This window comes from Chiloscyllium plagiosum, chromosome 32, assembly GCF_004010195.1.
Source record: "Chiloscyllium plagiosum isolate BGI_BamShark_2017 chromosome 32, ASM401019v2, whole genome shotgun sequence".
In the NCBI taxonomy this organism is placed as follows: domain Eukaryota; kingdom Metazoa; phylum Chordata; class Chondrichthyes; order Orectolobiformes; family Hemiscylliidae; genus Chiloscyllium; species Chiloscyllium plagiosum.
The window spans coordinates 35,527,190-35,545,140 of record NC_057741.1 but is presented as its reverse complement, the minus strand read 5'-3'; the positions used below and the strand labels follow the sequence as shown (position 1 = coordinate 35,545,140).

The following is a 17,951-nucleotide window of genomic DNA, read 5'->3' as shown; positions in this document are numbered from 1 at the left end:
GTGAGAAATTGTCCACATGCTACTGGAGAACACCAACTCTTCTCTGATACAGACTGATTAATGGGCATCAAGCAGGGAAAGAGATTACAAGAACTGAAGTTTCATCCAGTTCACAGCTTTCTCTATCCTCACCATCTGCTCAATCCCCATTTCTAATAACCTTGGATAGAATGGAATAGAATCCCTACAGTGTGGAAACAGACCATCTGGACCAACAAGCCCACACTGACCCTCTGAAGAGTAACCCATCCAATCCCATTCCCCTATCCCATTCTACCTATGTACCCCTGCCTATTGCACCTAACCTGCACATCCCTGGGTAATTTAGCATGGCCAATTCACCCTAACCTTCACATTTTTAGACTGTGGGAGGAAACCGGAACACCTGGAGGAAACCCACACAGACACGGGGAGAATGTGGAAACTCCACACAGACAGTTGCCAGAGGCTGGAATCGAACCCGGGTCCCTGGCGCTCTGAGGCAGCAGTGCTAATCACTGAACCACTGTGCTGCCCTCTAAAAGAGAACAGGACTTTTTCATGCAATGCCTTTTCAGCTTGGCCTGCCACCCACACAATCTATCCACAGCTTGAGAAAGGAGATTGGAAAAATCAACATCAGTGATAGAATTCCACGGGAGATTCCGGCTGGGGCCCTGAAATCTGAAAAAGGTGCCAGCCAATTGCTTTCCAAAGTCCAGAAAGTGTTCTTCTGGCATGGCTTAGCAATTGGCTTTGTGTCAGGTGATATCTTGGGTTGCTTCCACCTGGGATTTCTCCAAGTACACCATAGATCCCAACTTTCCACTTGGAATTCTGAATGATTTCTCCTGATCCATTTCCTGTCCATCTGGACAAATGCTCTCTGATTATCAACATTACCAGACACTAAGTTTGAGACATCAGCATAAACAAATGGTAAAATGTACCACAATTGCAGCACATATCACCAGAATCTGGTGTGTAGAAGATCTCAGTGGTTCCAATGATAATGCAATAACACATCCCTGATCTATCAGGGCACACTGCATGATGAACTGCTGATAATGAGAACGTTTAGAGTTTTACTTTTTGTTTTCATGGAGAGTGTCTAGATGTTTGATCTTTCCAGTCCCATGATCTTTGAGGAGAGCTATACTTTTGGAAGATGGGAACTTTGGTCACAGACTTCCAGATCAAATTCATTCTTTTGGGGTGAAGCAAAGTGCTGAGGGGCAGCTTCAATCTCGCGGTGTTTCTGGAATAACCTTGTGAGAAGGGGCTTATATGATTAACAATCTCAACTTGATTGCATTTGACTTAATCACTCTGAACGTCAATAAAGTCAGCCACATCTTCCTGCCAAGATCAAGGAGACAAAAGAAACCAGACAGTTGGAATGGAGTGACAAATACTTTGGTTAGTTTCCCACACACTCATTTGAAATATGCAGATCAATCTCGGATTCTCAGAGAACAGTTGACAATCTTAACCTGAGAGTTGAACTATCAGATACTCTCACAGAAGGTGTCTCACCGAGACATATTCGCCTGAGGCAGGGGACAAGGGGCTTTGCTCACTCGGGCACATTCGGGACTCAACATTGAGTTAATAACTTCAGACCATGAACTGCCACTTCCAATCCACACAGCTCCCCAGTGGCCTTGTTTGCATGGGTTTGCTCTCACTAGTGCTGACCTGTTTCTTGCTATTAACACCAACCATTTTATCTATATCTCTTCTCTACTACATTAGCACTCCCTATGCCTTTTGTTCTGGGCCCCTGTACCACTTGCTCCTCCTCTTCTTGCACCTCAGCCTGACCAACTTTGTAAACAGCATTAACCATCACTTTCCCAGCCCTTAAAAAAGTTACATTGAGCAGGAAACATTAGTGCTGTCTCTTTTTCTCTCTCTCTCTCCCATACACTGCCAGATTGGCTGAGTTTTTCCAGTATTTTCATGAAATTAGTTCCTGGGATGAGAAGATTGTGCTGTGAGGGACAGATTGAGTAGAGTGGCTCTGAATTCCCTTGTGACGGGGAGAATGAGAAATTTCCTCATACTGTATACAATTGTTGGAAGGCCTGATAAGAGATCTTTATTCACTCAAAAGGTCATGAATCTTTGGGGATGCTCTACCCAAGTCTCTAGATGCTCTGCTGAGGATATTCAAGACAAAGTTTTCAAAGACTTTTCAATAAATTGGGAACCAAGGGATAGTATGGGAATATGTAGAAGTTCAGACACGATTTTATTATTTTTTATTCATTTGTGGGATGTGGGCATCACTGGCTGGGCCAAGATTGATTGTCCATCCTTAGTTGAGAAGGTGATGGTGAGCTCCCTTCTTGAACTGCTGCATTCCAGTTATGAATGTCAGCAAAGAGTCAAGAGGTTGCTCAGCCCACCTCTGCTCTCGCTATTAATTTCTCAGGTTCTAAAAGGTCCAACCTGGGATGTGAATCAGCGAGGAGGGATGTTGGTCAAGGTCCAGAGGAAAACCTCGCGATCTGTTTGATGCTGGAACAATTCAGAGGGCTGTTAAAAAGAGCACATTGTGCCAATGTGGGATTGGAGGCACAGAGACCAGACCGGGTAAGGAATGCAGGTTTGCAATGCTACACAAGGGCATTATTTAACCAATTCTATGGCAATGCAACAGCCTAACGGTCACTTTGGTGGTGCAAAACAATGTTTGATAAAATTGAATTTCAATTCTTAAATGGTCAAGGCGGAATTTGAATTTGTAATCTCTGGAATCTTTATTTTGGTACCTTCATCACTTGGTGCAGTAATATAACTGGCACACTACAGTATCCTAATGGATTGGCACTCCATCTATCACCTTAAATATCACTCCCAATGCATAATGCTGTGAGTACCATCCATAAGGTGTGCTGCAGCAACTTGACAAGGCTCTTTTGACAGCACCTTAGGACAGAAGAGGACCTTTGGTCCACTGAGTCTATAACCACCAAAAATATACTAGTTCCTGCACTTTTTCCACGTTCCTGCACAAGACCCAAAGTCTTGAATGTAATGACACTTATCCGAGTACTTTTTAAAGGTTGTGAGGTTTCCTGCCTCAACCAGCCTCCCTGGCAGTACATTCCAAACACTGACCACCCTCTGGGTAAAAGGGCTTTTCATCAAATACCCTCTAAGCAGCCACCATTCACTTTAAAATTATGCCCCCGATGTTCTTGACCCTTAGACTAAGAGGAACAGCTGTTTTCCATCCATCCTACCCGTCCCGCCCCCCCGAAATGGCTCTGTGCCCAAACAAACCACCTGAGCTTATCCAGCCTCTCTTCAGCGCTAAACAGCTGCATCCCAGGCAACATCCTGGTGAATCTCCTCTGCACCCCCTCCACTGCAATCACATCCTTCCTATAGTGTGGGGACTAGAACTGCACACAGTACTCCAGCTGTGGTGGTGGAATGTTGTTAGAAAGGATCAGTTTATGCTGCCAGATATATACAACAAGCATTTCCCTGAATTGAAGAATTCTTGAGGTTTTAGTGTGACTGGCTCTGTCAGGATGGTGCATCAGGTTTCCATATTACTGACTTGTAGGATGAGCACCTTAAAGTACTTACCCCCAGGATCTTCCTCTGGCATCGGGCACATTCAGGGGCAAAGAATTGCTCGTAGCACTTCTCACAATATACAGACCCTTTCTCTTCCACGAACCCAATGTGGGCAAGGGATAGATTACAGTAGGCACAGGTAAACTCTTCAGGGTGCCAGGAACGACCCATTGCCACCAGGAAAGGACCTCTGTCAGAACAAACACACCAAGGGATCACTGTACAAACAAAGCTGCTTCTCAGAAACGCAGGACAAAACATTATAGCAAGAGTTGTGGCCTTCTCAGAGATGAAATTGTAAATGAGAAGTTTGCAAACATTGTCTTCCCTGAGAACGTCTCCTCAAATGTAAGAAGGAAACCCCGCACTTCTCTTTTGAAGAAAATGGATCTCCGGTAGGCTTCCATTGTGTAAATGTTGGTGCCAGCCAGGCTTGGATGAAGAGTAGAGGACAGTCTGGTAAGAAACCCAATTAAGTTGTACCATCAAGTGAAACGCATGCACACTGATGAGCATTAGATCACAAGGATAGTGCAAAAATTGGCAAAGCTACCCCTTCAGGCTTTGACAAAAGGCGCTAAGGATGCTCACTTTAGGATTTTAAATCTGAAGTATTTGGCGGAACATTTTTTCTTTCCAGCTGGAAGGTGGTGGAGGTCTTTTATTTACTGAAAAGGGAGTAGAGGTAGAAACCCTCCTACAATTTTACAAATACTGATGTATCGGAACATACAGAGTCAAAAGATGCAAAGCTTAGACTAGAGAGGTACTGACTCTGGTTGACACAGGCAGAGTGGAGAACAATGGCCAGTTTCTGTTCCTGAAGATGGTGTAGTGGTATTGTCACGTAACTGTTGGAAACCCACCATGGGACACAGTGAAATCTGAATTCAACAACAATCTGAAATAAAAGCTGGCAAATGGTGACTGCATAGCCCACATTGACTGTGCTAAAAACCCATCTGGTTCATTAATATCCTTTATTAAGTGAAAAATCAGCAGTCCTTACCTGGTCCAGCCTACTTGTGACTCACCTGGTCGACTATTAACTGCTCTCTAAGCAATTTGGGATGGGCAGTAACTATTGGCCTAGCTGGCGATGCCCATATCTAAAGAACAATTTTTTTTTAAAACTGTGTCTATGTTCTTTTTACTGCTAAAGGTTAGATCATTAATCACCTTGAGCTAGTCCTTCCATTCAAATTCATCCATGACTGCGGTGGAACTTAACCCCACCTCCCGACCCTGGTACCTGAACTTTTTTGTTAGATGTCGGTAGCAGGGCAAATCAATTTAAGCTTTGACGTTTTCAAACAAATTGCAGCCTGACAAATTCATTTTGCAGAGGCTGTGAGCAGAGACAATTCCAGATTTACACTGTTTGGTTTTATAGATTTCTAGATGCAAAACCCCCAACTCTCTAAGGTGAACATGTTTCATCTCATAAAAGCAATGCTTAACTGAGGCTTTCCTTTCACTCCATGAGTTAAATCTACATGTTTAAATTAAATTAAATACCAGTGCATCTACATATCACTGCACACAACTACAAGACAGTCTATACTTTAGATGTGGGAGGGCAGAGTTGGTTTCCTATTACAGTTGTAATGTTACAATCGTAAAGTTTGAAGGAAGATATAAAGGAATGAGGCAAACTCATCAGTTCATGCTCCTTGCTCGTGATACCCTGATCATGTTCAGGAAGCCATTATCTAACATGAACGTTCACTTCAGATATTAATTAGCCTGTATCACTTGTACACAGGCAAATTTGTTAATCGCTTGCCCAAATCTTAAACATCTCATCCATTATTCAATAGACAATCCACTGTGTGACGTAGCTGCCAATTGCAACATTTCTGCTGCCATCTTCTGTGTCGTAACACCAGGGAGATAGTGTTGCACTCAGTACAGAACAAGCTTCATGACCTTATGCATCTTTAAGCTGGAGATATTTAATTGCAGACAAAAAATGGAAAGCACGAAAATGGAGATAAGTTTTTGAGAAAAGAGGGTGCTGGAATGGACACTGAAAATAAGCCACAACTTATAAATGGAGGTGACATTAAGGCACACTATTGTCAATTTAAAATGCAATTTTAAAAACAGAGCAGGAATTGAGCTGGTCTGCGTGGACTAGAGATGATCGGCCTACAAAAGATTGTGGATCAGGGCATTCTGAAGCTTTCCTTGCTTACTGATTGTAGATCAAAGTTTGACCTGACCTGACACAGCCACCACCTCATTACATCAGGGCTGCTTTTCAGAACATGGTCAGAAGTCACATGACACTAGGTTATCGTCCAACAGGTTTAATTGCAGTGCACCTGACAGAGGGGCAGCACTCCGAACACTTGTGATTTCAAATAAACCTGTTGGACTATAACCGGGTGTTGTGTGACTTCTCACTTTGTCCACCACAGTCCAACATCAGCTCCTCTATATCATGACTTTCAGAACATGAGGTCTCTACATTTTACGTGAACCATTAAGTGAGCAAAATTTAACATGAGAACATAAGAAACAGAAGCAGGAGTAGGCCATCAGGCCATCGAGCCTGTTCCACCACTTAATATGATTGTGGCTGACCATTTCGTGGACTCAGCTCCACTTCCTCACCCGCTCACCATAACCCTTAACCCCTTACTGTTCAAAAGTCTATTTTTGCCTTAAAATGATGTAGCCCCAACTGCTTCACTAGGCAGGGAATTCCACAGATTCACAACCCTTTTGGGGAAGAAGTTCCTCCTCAACTCAGTCCTAAACCTGCTCCCAATTTCACGGTTTTAAACCAAAGGGACATCTCCCTCCAGACTGACAACCGCGAAAGCCTTTCTAATAATACTCTTCAATTCATTGGGTGTGATCACGTGATCAGTGTCAATTTTAAAAAGGGTCTGTCTCCAACTACGAGATCACTACAGATTTGTGTAATTAATACAACATGCTGTCAATTAAACAAAGCTGCCTCTTCTCCAGGCTAATAAATAGATCATGTCACCCTTGGCTTGGAAATGAAGCAGTCAGATCAAATAAGGCTGCTTCAGCGTAATTACAGTTCATGCCCTTCTGCTACTGTTCTTCAGACAGCAGAGTGCTATCAAATGACACTCTTCATTTTACACCTGTTTCATCAAAGCTATGCTGGACTGTCAACCAAAATGCAACCCTATCCGTGAACATAAATTACTCCTATATATGTATATATATATATTTTTTTTTTATATATATGTGTATATATATATATATATATGTGTGTGTAATTTGTGTTCATGGATAGGGTTGCATTTTAGTTTACAGTACGTATATTTGTTTTTAAAAAGGACTTCACAAAATCAAAATTCCAATGTCACGCTTGCTACTGTTTGGACATTTATTAAATACCTGCTCTGGTTGACTAATCCCCCTATCTGTTGGCAGCGGCTGCTTCTCCTGTTTCCGGAAGATTCCCCTGAATGGGACCACAGTGGATGTATGGAGGTGGGAAATCGATCCTACCTGGCAGGGAGAGCTTTTCCTCTTTAGTAACAATACCCTGCTAATGAATCCGACTGGTTTGCAGTCACAGTGAGAGGTGAGCCATTTGTTGTACATAAGGGCTTGCATTGTTAGGCAGCTGAGCAGCTGAAGGGAGCACTGATGTCAGGAGGTGCTTGTAGCTTGTAACCCTATCGCAGGTGGCTGAGTCGAGTCAGGCCAGGACTGCTATCTCTGAGCAAGGGAAGATTTGGGACACCGAGATCCACAATCACACAACCAGATCAACTCCACGTCCACCCTGACTGAGTTTTAAAACCGATGACACGTGTGCCTATTTTTAAGCTGTGACCTAATTTTATGTATCCACAACAGCATCTTTCTCACAATCCTCTACCAGGGAGAAGGTGCAGAAGCCTAAGTACACCCACCAGCCGGTTTCACAACACTTTCTACCCTACTGTTGTTAGAATACTGAATGGACTTTCAAACTCTTAACATTCGCCTGTACCTGTGTTTTTGTTTTTGCAGCTGTTTACTTATTATTTACTATCTATGCTACTTAACTCTGTGATCTGCCTGTATTGCTCGCAAGACAAAGCTTTGCGCTGTGCCTTGGTACATGTGACAATAAATTCAATTCAATTCAATTCAACCTAAAAAGTAAGATAGTCACCACTAAGCTGCAGAAGAAACTTGGGAGAAACATCTTTATCCAGGCAGTGATGAGAACTATCTGAAGAGGCAGTTGAAGCAAAAGGCAGAGGCACATTTCAGGAAAACTGAACAATCATAGGAACAGGAGTAGGCCATTCAGCCCCTCGAGTCTGTTCCACCAGTCAGTGAGCTCATGGTAGATCTATTGACTAACTCCATATACTTGCCTTTGGCCCATATCCCTTTATACCTTTGCTTAACAAAATAAATCAGATTTAAAACATACAACTGCTTCAGCATCCACTGACATTTATGGAAGAGCGTTCCGAACCTCTCCCACCCTTTGTACGTAGTACGTAAGTGCTTCCGAACTTGTGTCCTAAATGGTCTGGCCCTAATTCTCAGACAATGCCCCTAGTTCTAGAACCCCCCAACCAATGGAAATAATTTATCTTTATCTACGGTCTTTTCCTGTTAATATCTTGAAGACTTCAATTAGATCACCCCTTAACCTTCTGAATTAGAGACAAAATAGGCCACATCTCATAATTTAACCCTTGAACACAGGAAGGAGAGAGGAATGGATACCTTTGTTGGCAGGGTTGTGGAGAGACTGGTTTACGACATTAGTGCTGGCACAGAGAAGTTCTGTTTCTTGCAAATACAATTCTCATTTTGTAAAGAGGCATCCCCTTGGCTTGTCTTGTTACCTGATGATGGAGTTGCAGTGAGCACACATTGGCGTCCTGTTGCCTGCTGGGATATGCTCGGCCATCTGAACCAGTGTGTCATCATCCTGCGGCTCTGACTTGCTCACTACGGTGCTGGCTGCCTTTGATCCGGACCCCCAGCCAGGTTGACTTGCCGGTGATACCTGGGCAGTGGGGAGCACAGTCCGGGGGGAACTGTTAGCTGTAGATTGACACAAACACAAAGTTATTTCTTTCATAAAAACACATGAATCAAAGTCACTTCAGTAATTGAGGGGAGGTAGTGGGGTACTGGTAACAACACTGAAGCAGCAATCTAGGCTAATGTTCTGGGGATGTGATCTTGAATCCCACCACATGGCAGATAATGGAATCTGAACCCAATACAAATCTGGATTTGAAGGCAGTCAGCCTAATGATGACCATGAATTCATGGTCAATTGTCCTAAGAACCCATATCATTCATTCAGCTCCTTCCTGGAGAGAAACCTGCCATCCTTACCTTGTCTGGCCTACACATGACTCCAGACCTACAGCAGTGTGGTTAGCTCATAACTGCCCTCTGGGCGATTAATTCCAAACCACCCAACAACACCCACAATAAATAAATAAAACAGGGATGTTAGAAAATTGCAGTTTCATAGTAATACGATCAGGAGTAGGCCATTTGGCCCGTTGAGCCTGCTCCACCATTCATTAAGATCCTGACTAATCTATCCATTGTCTCAGCTCCTCCTACCTGCATTATCCCCATAACTCTTAATTCCTCTACCATGCAAAACCCACCCAACTATGCCTTGAGTATACTTAATGAGGATGCCTCTATGACTTCCTTGGGCAGAGAATTCCGTAGATTCAGTACTCTGGATAAAGCAGTTCCTCCTCATCTCTGTCCTAAATCTACACCCCCTAATCTTGAGGCCATATTCCCTAGTCCTAGTCTTACCCGCTAGCGGAAACACCTTGCCTGCCTCTATATTATCCATCCCTTTCATAAGTTTATATGTTTCTTTAAGATCCCCTCTCAATCTCCTAAATTCTACTGAGTACAGTCCTAGGTGGCTCAACCTCTCCTCATAGGGTAACCCCCTCATATTCGGAATAAACCTGGTGAACCTCCTCTGCACTGCCTCTAAAGCCAGCATATCCTGCCTCAGGTAAGCAGACCAGAACTGTACACAATAATCTAGGTGTGGCCTCACCAACACCTCGTAAAATTGCAGCAGAACCTCCCTGCTCTTAAATTCGATCCCTCTCGCAATGAAAGCCAATATTCAATTTGACTTCAATCCATACATTTGGAATACTTAAATTTAAATGCTGCTGAAAAGCTTAGATGAAAAGTTGACGTGCAGTTTATTCATTAAAAATATATTTTACATAATCTCAAGGCAAAAAGCATCAGTGCTGTAATGGGAAGGTTGCCCTTTGAGGAGACATCACGTAGAATAGGTCTAGAATCACTAGAATTCAGAAGAATGATCTGTGACTCATTAACATCAATAAGACATCTCCCAGAGTTGGGCAGGGTATATGCTGAGAGGCTGTTGGCCTTTCTGGCTGGACAATGAGGAACAATGTAGACATAGTCTTTGGATAAGGGTCAGCCATTGAGAAATGAGAGGATGAAAAGTTTCTTCATTCAAAGGACAGTCCTTGTTAAATATATTCACTGCCACTGAGAGCTGTCAATACTCAGTGAGTGAATATATTCACTCACCGAGTGACTGATTTTTGGACAATTAGGGGATATAATGAGAAAGCGGATTTGATGATGATGATCAGGCATGTTTTTATTGACGGGAGGATGAGGCTCAAGGGGTCAAATGGCCTATTTCTGTTAATTCATTTCTTGCCAATGATTTCCATTCTTCCATTGAGTTAAGGATGAGGTTCAAAACCGAATCATGATCATGCAGAGGCTGCCATTCAGCCCATTGAACCTGTGACAGTTCTCTACAAGAAGAATTCAGCAAATCCCACTCCCTCCCCAGTAGACTCATCCAGAAACGTTAGCTTGTTCTCTCTCCACAGATGCTGTCTGACCCGCTGTGATCTCCCAGCATTTTTTGATTTCAATACAGATTCCAGCATCTGCAGTAATTTGCTCCTATACTTTGGATCAGTGTCCACTTATTGACTACACTCTGGATAACCTGAACATTTTCCCCCCATACCTACCCTCTCCACACTGCTCAGGAGTTTGAAAACCTCCATCAAATTTCCTCTGAATCTTTCCTCTCAAGGACAGCAGCCTGGAATCGCAAGTCACTCTCACAAATCTTTCCTACACCTTCTCTAATGCCTTTTCATCTGCTTTAAAGTGCAGTGCCCAGAACCGGACCCAATATTTATAAAAGGACAAAATAGGGGAGAAAATGGGCAGATGAAATTCATGGCTACTTGAATAAGGGACACAAACACTCTGCAGTTAAGGCAGGAGTTGCCTAGGTTTTTTTTAGATTAGATTACTTTACAGTGTGGAAACAGGCCCTTCGGCCCAACAAGTCCACACCGCCCCGCCGAAGCGTAACCCACCCCTCCCCCTACGTTTACCCCTTACCTAACACTATGGACAATTTAGTATGGCCAATTCACCTGACCTGCACATCTTTGGACTGTGGGAGGAAACCCACGCAGACACGGGGAGAACGTGCAAACTCCACACAGACAGTCGCCTGAGGCGGGAATTGAACCCGGGTCTCTGGCGCTGCGAGGCAGCAGTGCTAACCACTGAGCCACCGTGCCGCCCAGGTTGCGGATGAATGTAGTTTTATACTCTTGTTTAGAAGAAATAAGAAGCAAAACATAATTCTAAAACATAAGATTGTTAGGCGACTTGACAGGGTAAATGCAGAACGGCTGTTTCCCTTTGTGGGAGAGACTAGGAGCAGAGGGTATCACCTTGGAGTAAGGGGTCGCTCATTTTCAATAGCGATGAGGAACAATTTCTTCTTTCAGAGGATATGGAATCTGAGGAATTGTTTACCACAGAGGGCTGTAGTGGATGGGTCGTTAAGTATATTTAAGACTCAGATTTTTAATCACTAACAGACTCAAAGCTTATGGTGAAAAAGCAGGGAAGTTTAGTTGAGAATTATCAGATCAGTTGTGATTGCATTGGATAATGATGGAGACTTTGAATGGCTGAATGGCCCACTTGTGCTAGAATGTCTGATGGTCTTTAATCAACAACCAAAAGGACAGTTGTGCCAATTTGTGGCTGGGCCACTAGAAAAGGGGAATATTACATTCATTGAACTTTCATTGCATTGATTTCTTTTTTTTTCAAAGAAACGCAGAGGTAGATAGACTCTGGGGTTGGTTAGTTCTGTTGGTTAGATGGCTGCTTTGTGATGCCAAGTGAGGCCAATGGCCGGGGTTCAATTCCGGGGAAGAGTGAAGGAATCTCCTTCTCAACCTCTTCCCTCACCTGAGCCGTGGTGACCCTCAGGTTAAACCACCACCAGTCATCTCTCTCTCTCTTTCTCTAATGAGAGCGCAGCTCTAAGGTCTGGTAAGCCTATGTCGACTTTACCCTTTGCTTTCCCCACTTTTAGATAGATTATTGATGAACAAAGGAGTCAAGCATTGCCAACGCTAAGTGGAACTTGGGGCGTGGGACCACAACCAAGTCAGCAATGATTTTAATGACTGTCAGGACAGTTTCTAGGGGCTGAATGCTTTTCATTTGTTTGTACAGACAAAGTCAACATCTTGTAGTTTCTCAAAGGTTGGGGAAGAAAGTCAAGATTGGCTAAAAGTTATATCTTGAACTAACCTCAAAAGCACGTGCAGCAGAAATATCCCCAGTGATGAGTTCACAAACCAGACGACTGTACCTGCCTGAAAGGCACGGCCAGGCAAGAGCAGAAATAGGAACACAGGAAAATACAAAGAACAACTTATGGCTTTCAAAAAAAAATCAGCCCCTTGAAGCCATGCCAGACAGGCTTTTAGATATACTACTTTAGAAGTAGAAAAAGTCACTTAAAGTAGTCAAACTTCAGGATAATTATTAGCAATCCCTTTCTGCACCTGTCAAATTTGACAGCTCCAAGTAAAAATTGACATTGCCGTGAGGTTTAACGCAGGACAACAGCAGCTCCTTTGTGTGCTGGGTCAGTTGGACCTCCATCTATCCTTCATCACCAACCAGCCGATTTTTTTTCCCCACACTTACACGCTTGCCAATTTTAGTCTTCACAGAGATGAACTATTTTGGTTTAAGTTTAGATTCCCATCCAAAGGAAAACACAGCAAGAGTATATTTTAGCTGTACTCCTACCACAGAGGACGACTTATTTTTAATAATTTATTAAGGAACATAAAAGATGCCCCCGGGGTGATTTTCCACCACGTTTTCAGTTGTACAAACAGACAAAACAATATTCTTTTTTTAAGTTCTTTCATGGGCATGGCTGTCATCAGCTTGTCCAGCATTTATTGCCTATCCCTAATTGCTCCTTGAGAAGGTGGGGGTGAGCTGCCCTCTTGAACGGCTGCGGTCCACGTCCTATACGTTGACCCACAATGCCATTAGGGAGGGAACTACTCCATAGGTATGATCATGTCAAGCTGTTGCTTGACTAGTCTGCAAGACAGCTCTCCCAATGTTTGCATTAGCCCCAGATGTTAGTAAAGAGGACTTTGCAGGGTAGACAGGGCTGTTTCTACCCCTGTCTATTCTGGTGCCAAGATTGATGCCAGGTTTCATTTCTTCATTAAGAATTTGGAGCGATTGCTACAACGGAGTGACTTGCTGGGCCATTTCAGAGGGCAGGTGAGAGTCAACCATATTGCTGTGAAACATGTAGGCCAGACCAAGTGAGGATAGCAGATAAGGATATTAGTGAGCCAGATGGGTATTTTTTTTCCAACAGTTTTATGGTCATCCGTAGACTCTTAATTCCACGTTTTAAAATCTGAATTCAAGTTACACCATCTGCTGTGACAGCATTCAAACCCAGGTCCCCACAACACAAGCTGAGTTTGTGGATTAATAGTCTCACAATAGTATAGTGTGCGCAACAGTGACAGAGTTCTTAGCATAGCTGTCTCATAGCACCAAAGACCCAAGTTCGATTCCAGCCTTGGGCAACTGTCTGTGTGGAGTTTGCACTTCCTCATGACTGCATGGGTTTCCTCCGGGTACTCAGGTTTCCTCCCATAATCCAAAGGTGTGCTGATTAGGTGGATAGGCCATTCTTAAAAACTTGCCCCATAGTGTGCAGGGAGTTCTAGGCTAGATGGATTAGCCACAGTTAATGCATGGTTACGGGGATAGAGTGGGATGCTCTCTGGAGGATCAGTGCAGTCTCAACTGGCCAAATGGCCTCTACCTGCACTGTAGGGATTCTGAGATTATAAATATGAGGCCATTTCATTCCCTAATATTACCTGTTCTACAACGTTTAGCTTCTTCTGCTGAGAAAGAACACCATTATCAGGATGGTGAAGAGACACGCACATAAATCTTTTTACTCACAGTCCATTTACAACAGTTTTGAGGAAGTATTGTTAGCAATTTGTTTCCAGTAAAGTCACACAAAGAGCCCTGAGATGAAAGGCCGTAGATCTGAATTGAATTGATTTATCGTCACTTGTAGTTAACAAATAAATACAGCGAAAAGTGTAATATTTCGGCACACTCCGGCATCATTGGTGAATTGTTTGGTGCTGATCAAAGCACGATTTCACATCTCCTCTGAAAGACATCAACCCTCAAATTGTGCAGCACTCCCTCGCAACCACACCAAAGGGTCAGCCTAGATTGTGTGTTCAAGTTTCTGCAATATTTCCTGAACATGTCGCTTATAGTTCTGAAAGGGTTAACATTAAGGACTGTGGTGAGTCCACAGCTCCTTAGCAACACAAGTGGATAAAGTGGTAAGGAAAGCACACAGCAAGTTGCCTTCATCGGCTGGGGAAGAGTTGGCAAGTCATGCTGCAGCTGCACAAAACTTTGATTAGACCACATTTGGCAGTTCTGGTCGCCACACTATAGAAAGGATGTGGAAATGATGGAGAGGGTGCAAAAGAGGTTTACATGGATGTTGCCTGGATTGGCCATTATTAAAAACTTGCCCCATAGTGTTCAGGTAGTTCTAGGAGAGTCATAGAGATGTACAGCACAGAAATAGACTCTCCAGTCCAACTCATCCATGCTGACAAGATATCTTAACCTAATCTAGTCCCATCTGCCAGCACTTGGCCCATATCCCTCCAAACCCTTCCTATTCATATACTCATCCAGATGCCTTTTAAATGTTTAAAAGCTTCCACCACTTCCCCTTAGGTTCCTTTTATATATTTCCCCTCTTACCTTAAACCTATGCCCTGTCTTATGGAGTTGGAGAGGAGCATCTTTGCATTTTGGATGAATAAGATCTAACTTCCCATGGTCCTCTCTGTTACAATGTCTATCACATCAACGTAATCTGTAACTAGCTGCGAACATGCAATGAGCTACTTGTTCAATCCAAAAGCCTCTTCTATTTACAACAGACAGTGATTTTCCTCTCCCACACCAATCCAAGCAGGTCCTGTAACTCTCTGCACTTAAAGAGCACAGTGAGGTGCAAGCTTGGTTCAGTTACACATATGGGCGAAATGCTGGGAAGTGGGACTAGTGCACATTCAATGTGCTGAAGTTGGCTTATGAGGAGAGACAGAGTGGACTGGGACTAGATTCATTAGAATTTAGAAGAATGAGGAGGGAAATCTTATAGAAACATATAAAATTAAGAACTGAATAGCTAAGATAGAAGTAGGGAGGTTGTTTCCACTGGTGGATGAAACTAGAACCAGGGGACATAGCCTCAGAATAAGGGGGAGCAGATTTAGGACTGAGTTGAGCAGGAACCTCTTCACCCAAATGGGTTCTGAATCTGTGGAATTCCCTGTCAAGTGAAGCAGTTGAGGTTACCTTGTTGAATGTTTTTAAAGCAAAGATAGATTTCCGGACAGTAAAAGAGGTTTATGGTGGGCAGGTGGGTAAGTGGAGATGAGTCAATGAAAAGATCAGCCATGATCTTAGTAATTGGTGGTGCAGGCTCAACAGACCAGATGGCCTACTCCTGCTCCTATTTCTTATATTCTTAAGGGCCTCTGCAATGCTGCATGACTCTGTCTCTTTGTCATCAGAACCAAGAATCCCTGACTCAGAGACAAACATTCTACTCAGTGCCTCAAGCTGACACATACAAGAGATTTGTGAGGAAAAGGGCTTGCACAAAAGCCACTCAAAATGCATGCAGGGTGTTAAATTTAAACAGCATTCTCAAATATTTATTCAGGACATTTGCTTATTCAGTGCTATAATTTATTACATCTAACGTGAACATCAGACAACCTCAAAACTCTTACCTGTACTGATCTTATCATCTAAACTCCTTCGCTTATCTCTACGCCTCACTACCGATTAACAAAGGTTGGAGATAAACTGTGGGGGGTCATCTTAAAAACGTAATCTTTGTGTGCAGCTGGAATGTTCTAACTTAATAGAGAAAGTGAATGCTTGGTGCAGAGATCCTGCAAACACGCCTGACTCAGAATTGTTAACACACACACTGTCAAACAGCAACTTTCATTGAGCACAAAGTTCCAATTCCTCACAGAAAGGTGAACTCTGACTGAATGGAGTAGAACCTCAGGTCTGAAGGGATTGATTAAAGAGGCTGGCTTTGAAGTTAGAGGGTGAGTTGTGGTTGGGAGACAAAGAGGCAATTCCACATCTTAGTGCCTGGAGAGCTGAAAGAAGCGCCCACATGGATTTGGCAAAGGGACTGAAAGATGGATGTGGCCATAGTTCGGGGAATGCAGAGTTCTTGGAAGGTAGAAGGTTTAAGGGGTTAAAGAGAGGAGTGAGGACCTGAAGGGATTTGAACACAAGTACATGAGAACTTTCAAATTTACAAACTTAGTGCGAGGCTCCCATCTACAAGGTTAAACGCTTACTTGCTCCAACACGGATCCTCTCTGGTGGACACTATCTCTAAAATGCTCTGCAGCAACTCCATCAGCAGCACCTCTCAAACTTTCAAACCATCAAGGAGGCCAAGGGAATTAGACATTTGTGAACATCACTACCTGCAAAAGGTCCTATCATGTGTTATTTTTATTTATTCATTCCCCCGGATTCATTCCTTGAGTATTTATTGACTGTCCCTAATTGCCCTCGGGAAGATGAAGGCAAACTGCATTCTTGAACCACTACAGTCCTTTGGAGAGTTGCAGTAGTATTGAACACAATGAGAGGGTTCTTCAGCCATGTTAAAAGACCCAGCGAAGAGGCAGGCAGAGTGCTGATGGTCTAGAGTCACATGTAGGCCAGATTGGGAAAGGATGGCAGATTTCTTTCCTCAAAACAACACTAGTGAACACAATGATTTTTTTTAATGAAAACTGGTTGTTTTTCAGTCACCGTTACAGAATTAGTGCATTTTATTTCCAAAATTGCAGATTTATATAATTCACTGAATTTAAAACGCATGTATCCAGGTCATTTGCCTAGTCATGTCGGGGGCTAATCCAGTAACATAGCTACTGCACTTCCAACTTGGATCCATATTGGCCGTCCCTTCATTGGCACTGGCTCAAAGTACTGGAATTCCCACTGTACCAGCACTACGAGGGGTCCCACACTGCCTGCAGCAGTTTACCATGACTGTCTCCAAGGCAACTAGTGGAGGACAACAAATGCTAACTTTGACAGCGCTGTCTATATCCGTAATGAATAAATTTACATTTATTTTGGAAAGAGCTCTGCTCTGAGCCTCCACCAACAGGGTCGAAATTGAAACCGTCTGTCAGGAAAATCACAACAGCAAAGCTAAATCCAACTAATCTATTCAACAGACTGATACTATTCCAATAAACTGTATCAGTCAACTGGCCTGCTTCAGTCAGCCTCCAGAATAACTGTACAGATGAGAGCTGAAACTGATCTTTGTGTTTGCATCGACAGAGTGAGCCGTTCACTTTGGCTATAATGCATTTTCAAGAAATGATCTTTTATCATTTTGCTATTGCATGGCCTTGACTCTCTCATCGACAAGGAAACAAGACAAGGTGGAGTCTGAGCACCAGAGGAGATCTGACTCTGGCCAAGCAGATGCCCCTCAGAAGGGGTTGGATTAGTCTGGACACGAGAGAGAGAGAGAGAGACAGAGAGAGAGAGACAGAGAGAGAGAGAGACACAGAGAGAGAGAGAGACAGAGAGAGAGAGAGACAGAGAGAGAGAGAGACAGAGAGAGAGAGAGACAGAGAGAGAGAGAGACAGAGAGAGAGAGAGACAGAGAGAGAGAGAGACAGAGAGAGAGAGAGACAGAGAGAGAGAGAGACAGAGAGAGAGAGAGACAGAGAGAGAGAGAGACAGAGAGAGAGAGAGACAGAGAGAGAGAGAGACAGAGAGAGAGAGAGACAGAGAGAGAGAGAGACAGAGAGAGAGAGAGACAGAGAGAGAGAGAGACAGAGAGAGAGAGAGACAGAGAGAGAGAGAGACAGAGAGAGAGAGAGACAGAGAGAGAGAGA

The 17,951-nt window shown here is 43.4% G+C and overlaps 1 protein-coding gene across 14 annotated transcripts in view; it reads right to left on the bottom strand.

Moving 5' to 3' along the window:
• Positions 1-17,951, bottom strand: part of pdlim5a (PDZ and LIM domain 5a) — a 264,895-nt gene that overhangs the window by 14,834 nt on the left and 232,110 nt on the right. For all 14 annotated transcript variants that reach the window (XM_043674412.1, XM_043674413.1, XM_043674410.1 and 11 more), the window contains 2 exons: positions 8,418-8,619; positions 3,583-3,763 (listed from right to left, as the gene is read on the bottom strand). In XM_043674412.1, the coding sequence (XP_043530347.1) occupies positions 3,583-3,763; positions 8,418-8,619 (383 nt within the window). The remainder of the gene's footprint in view (positions 1-3,582; positions 3,764-8,417; positions 8,620-17,951) is intronic.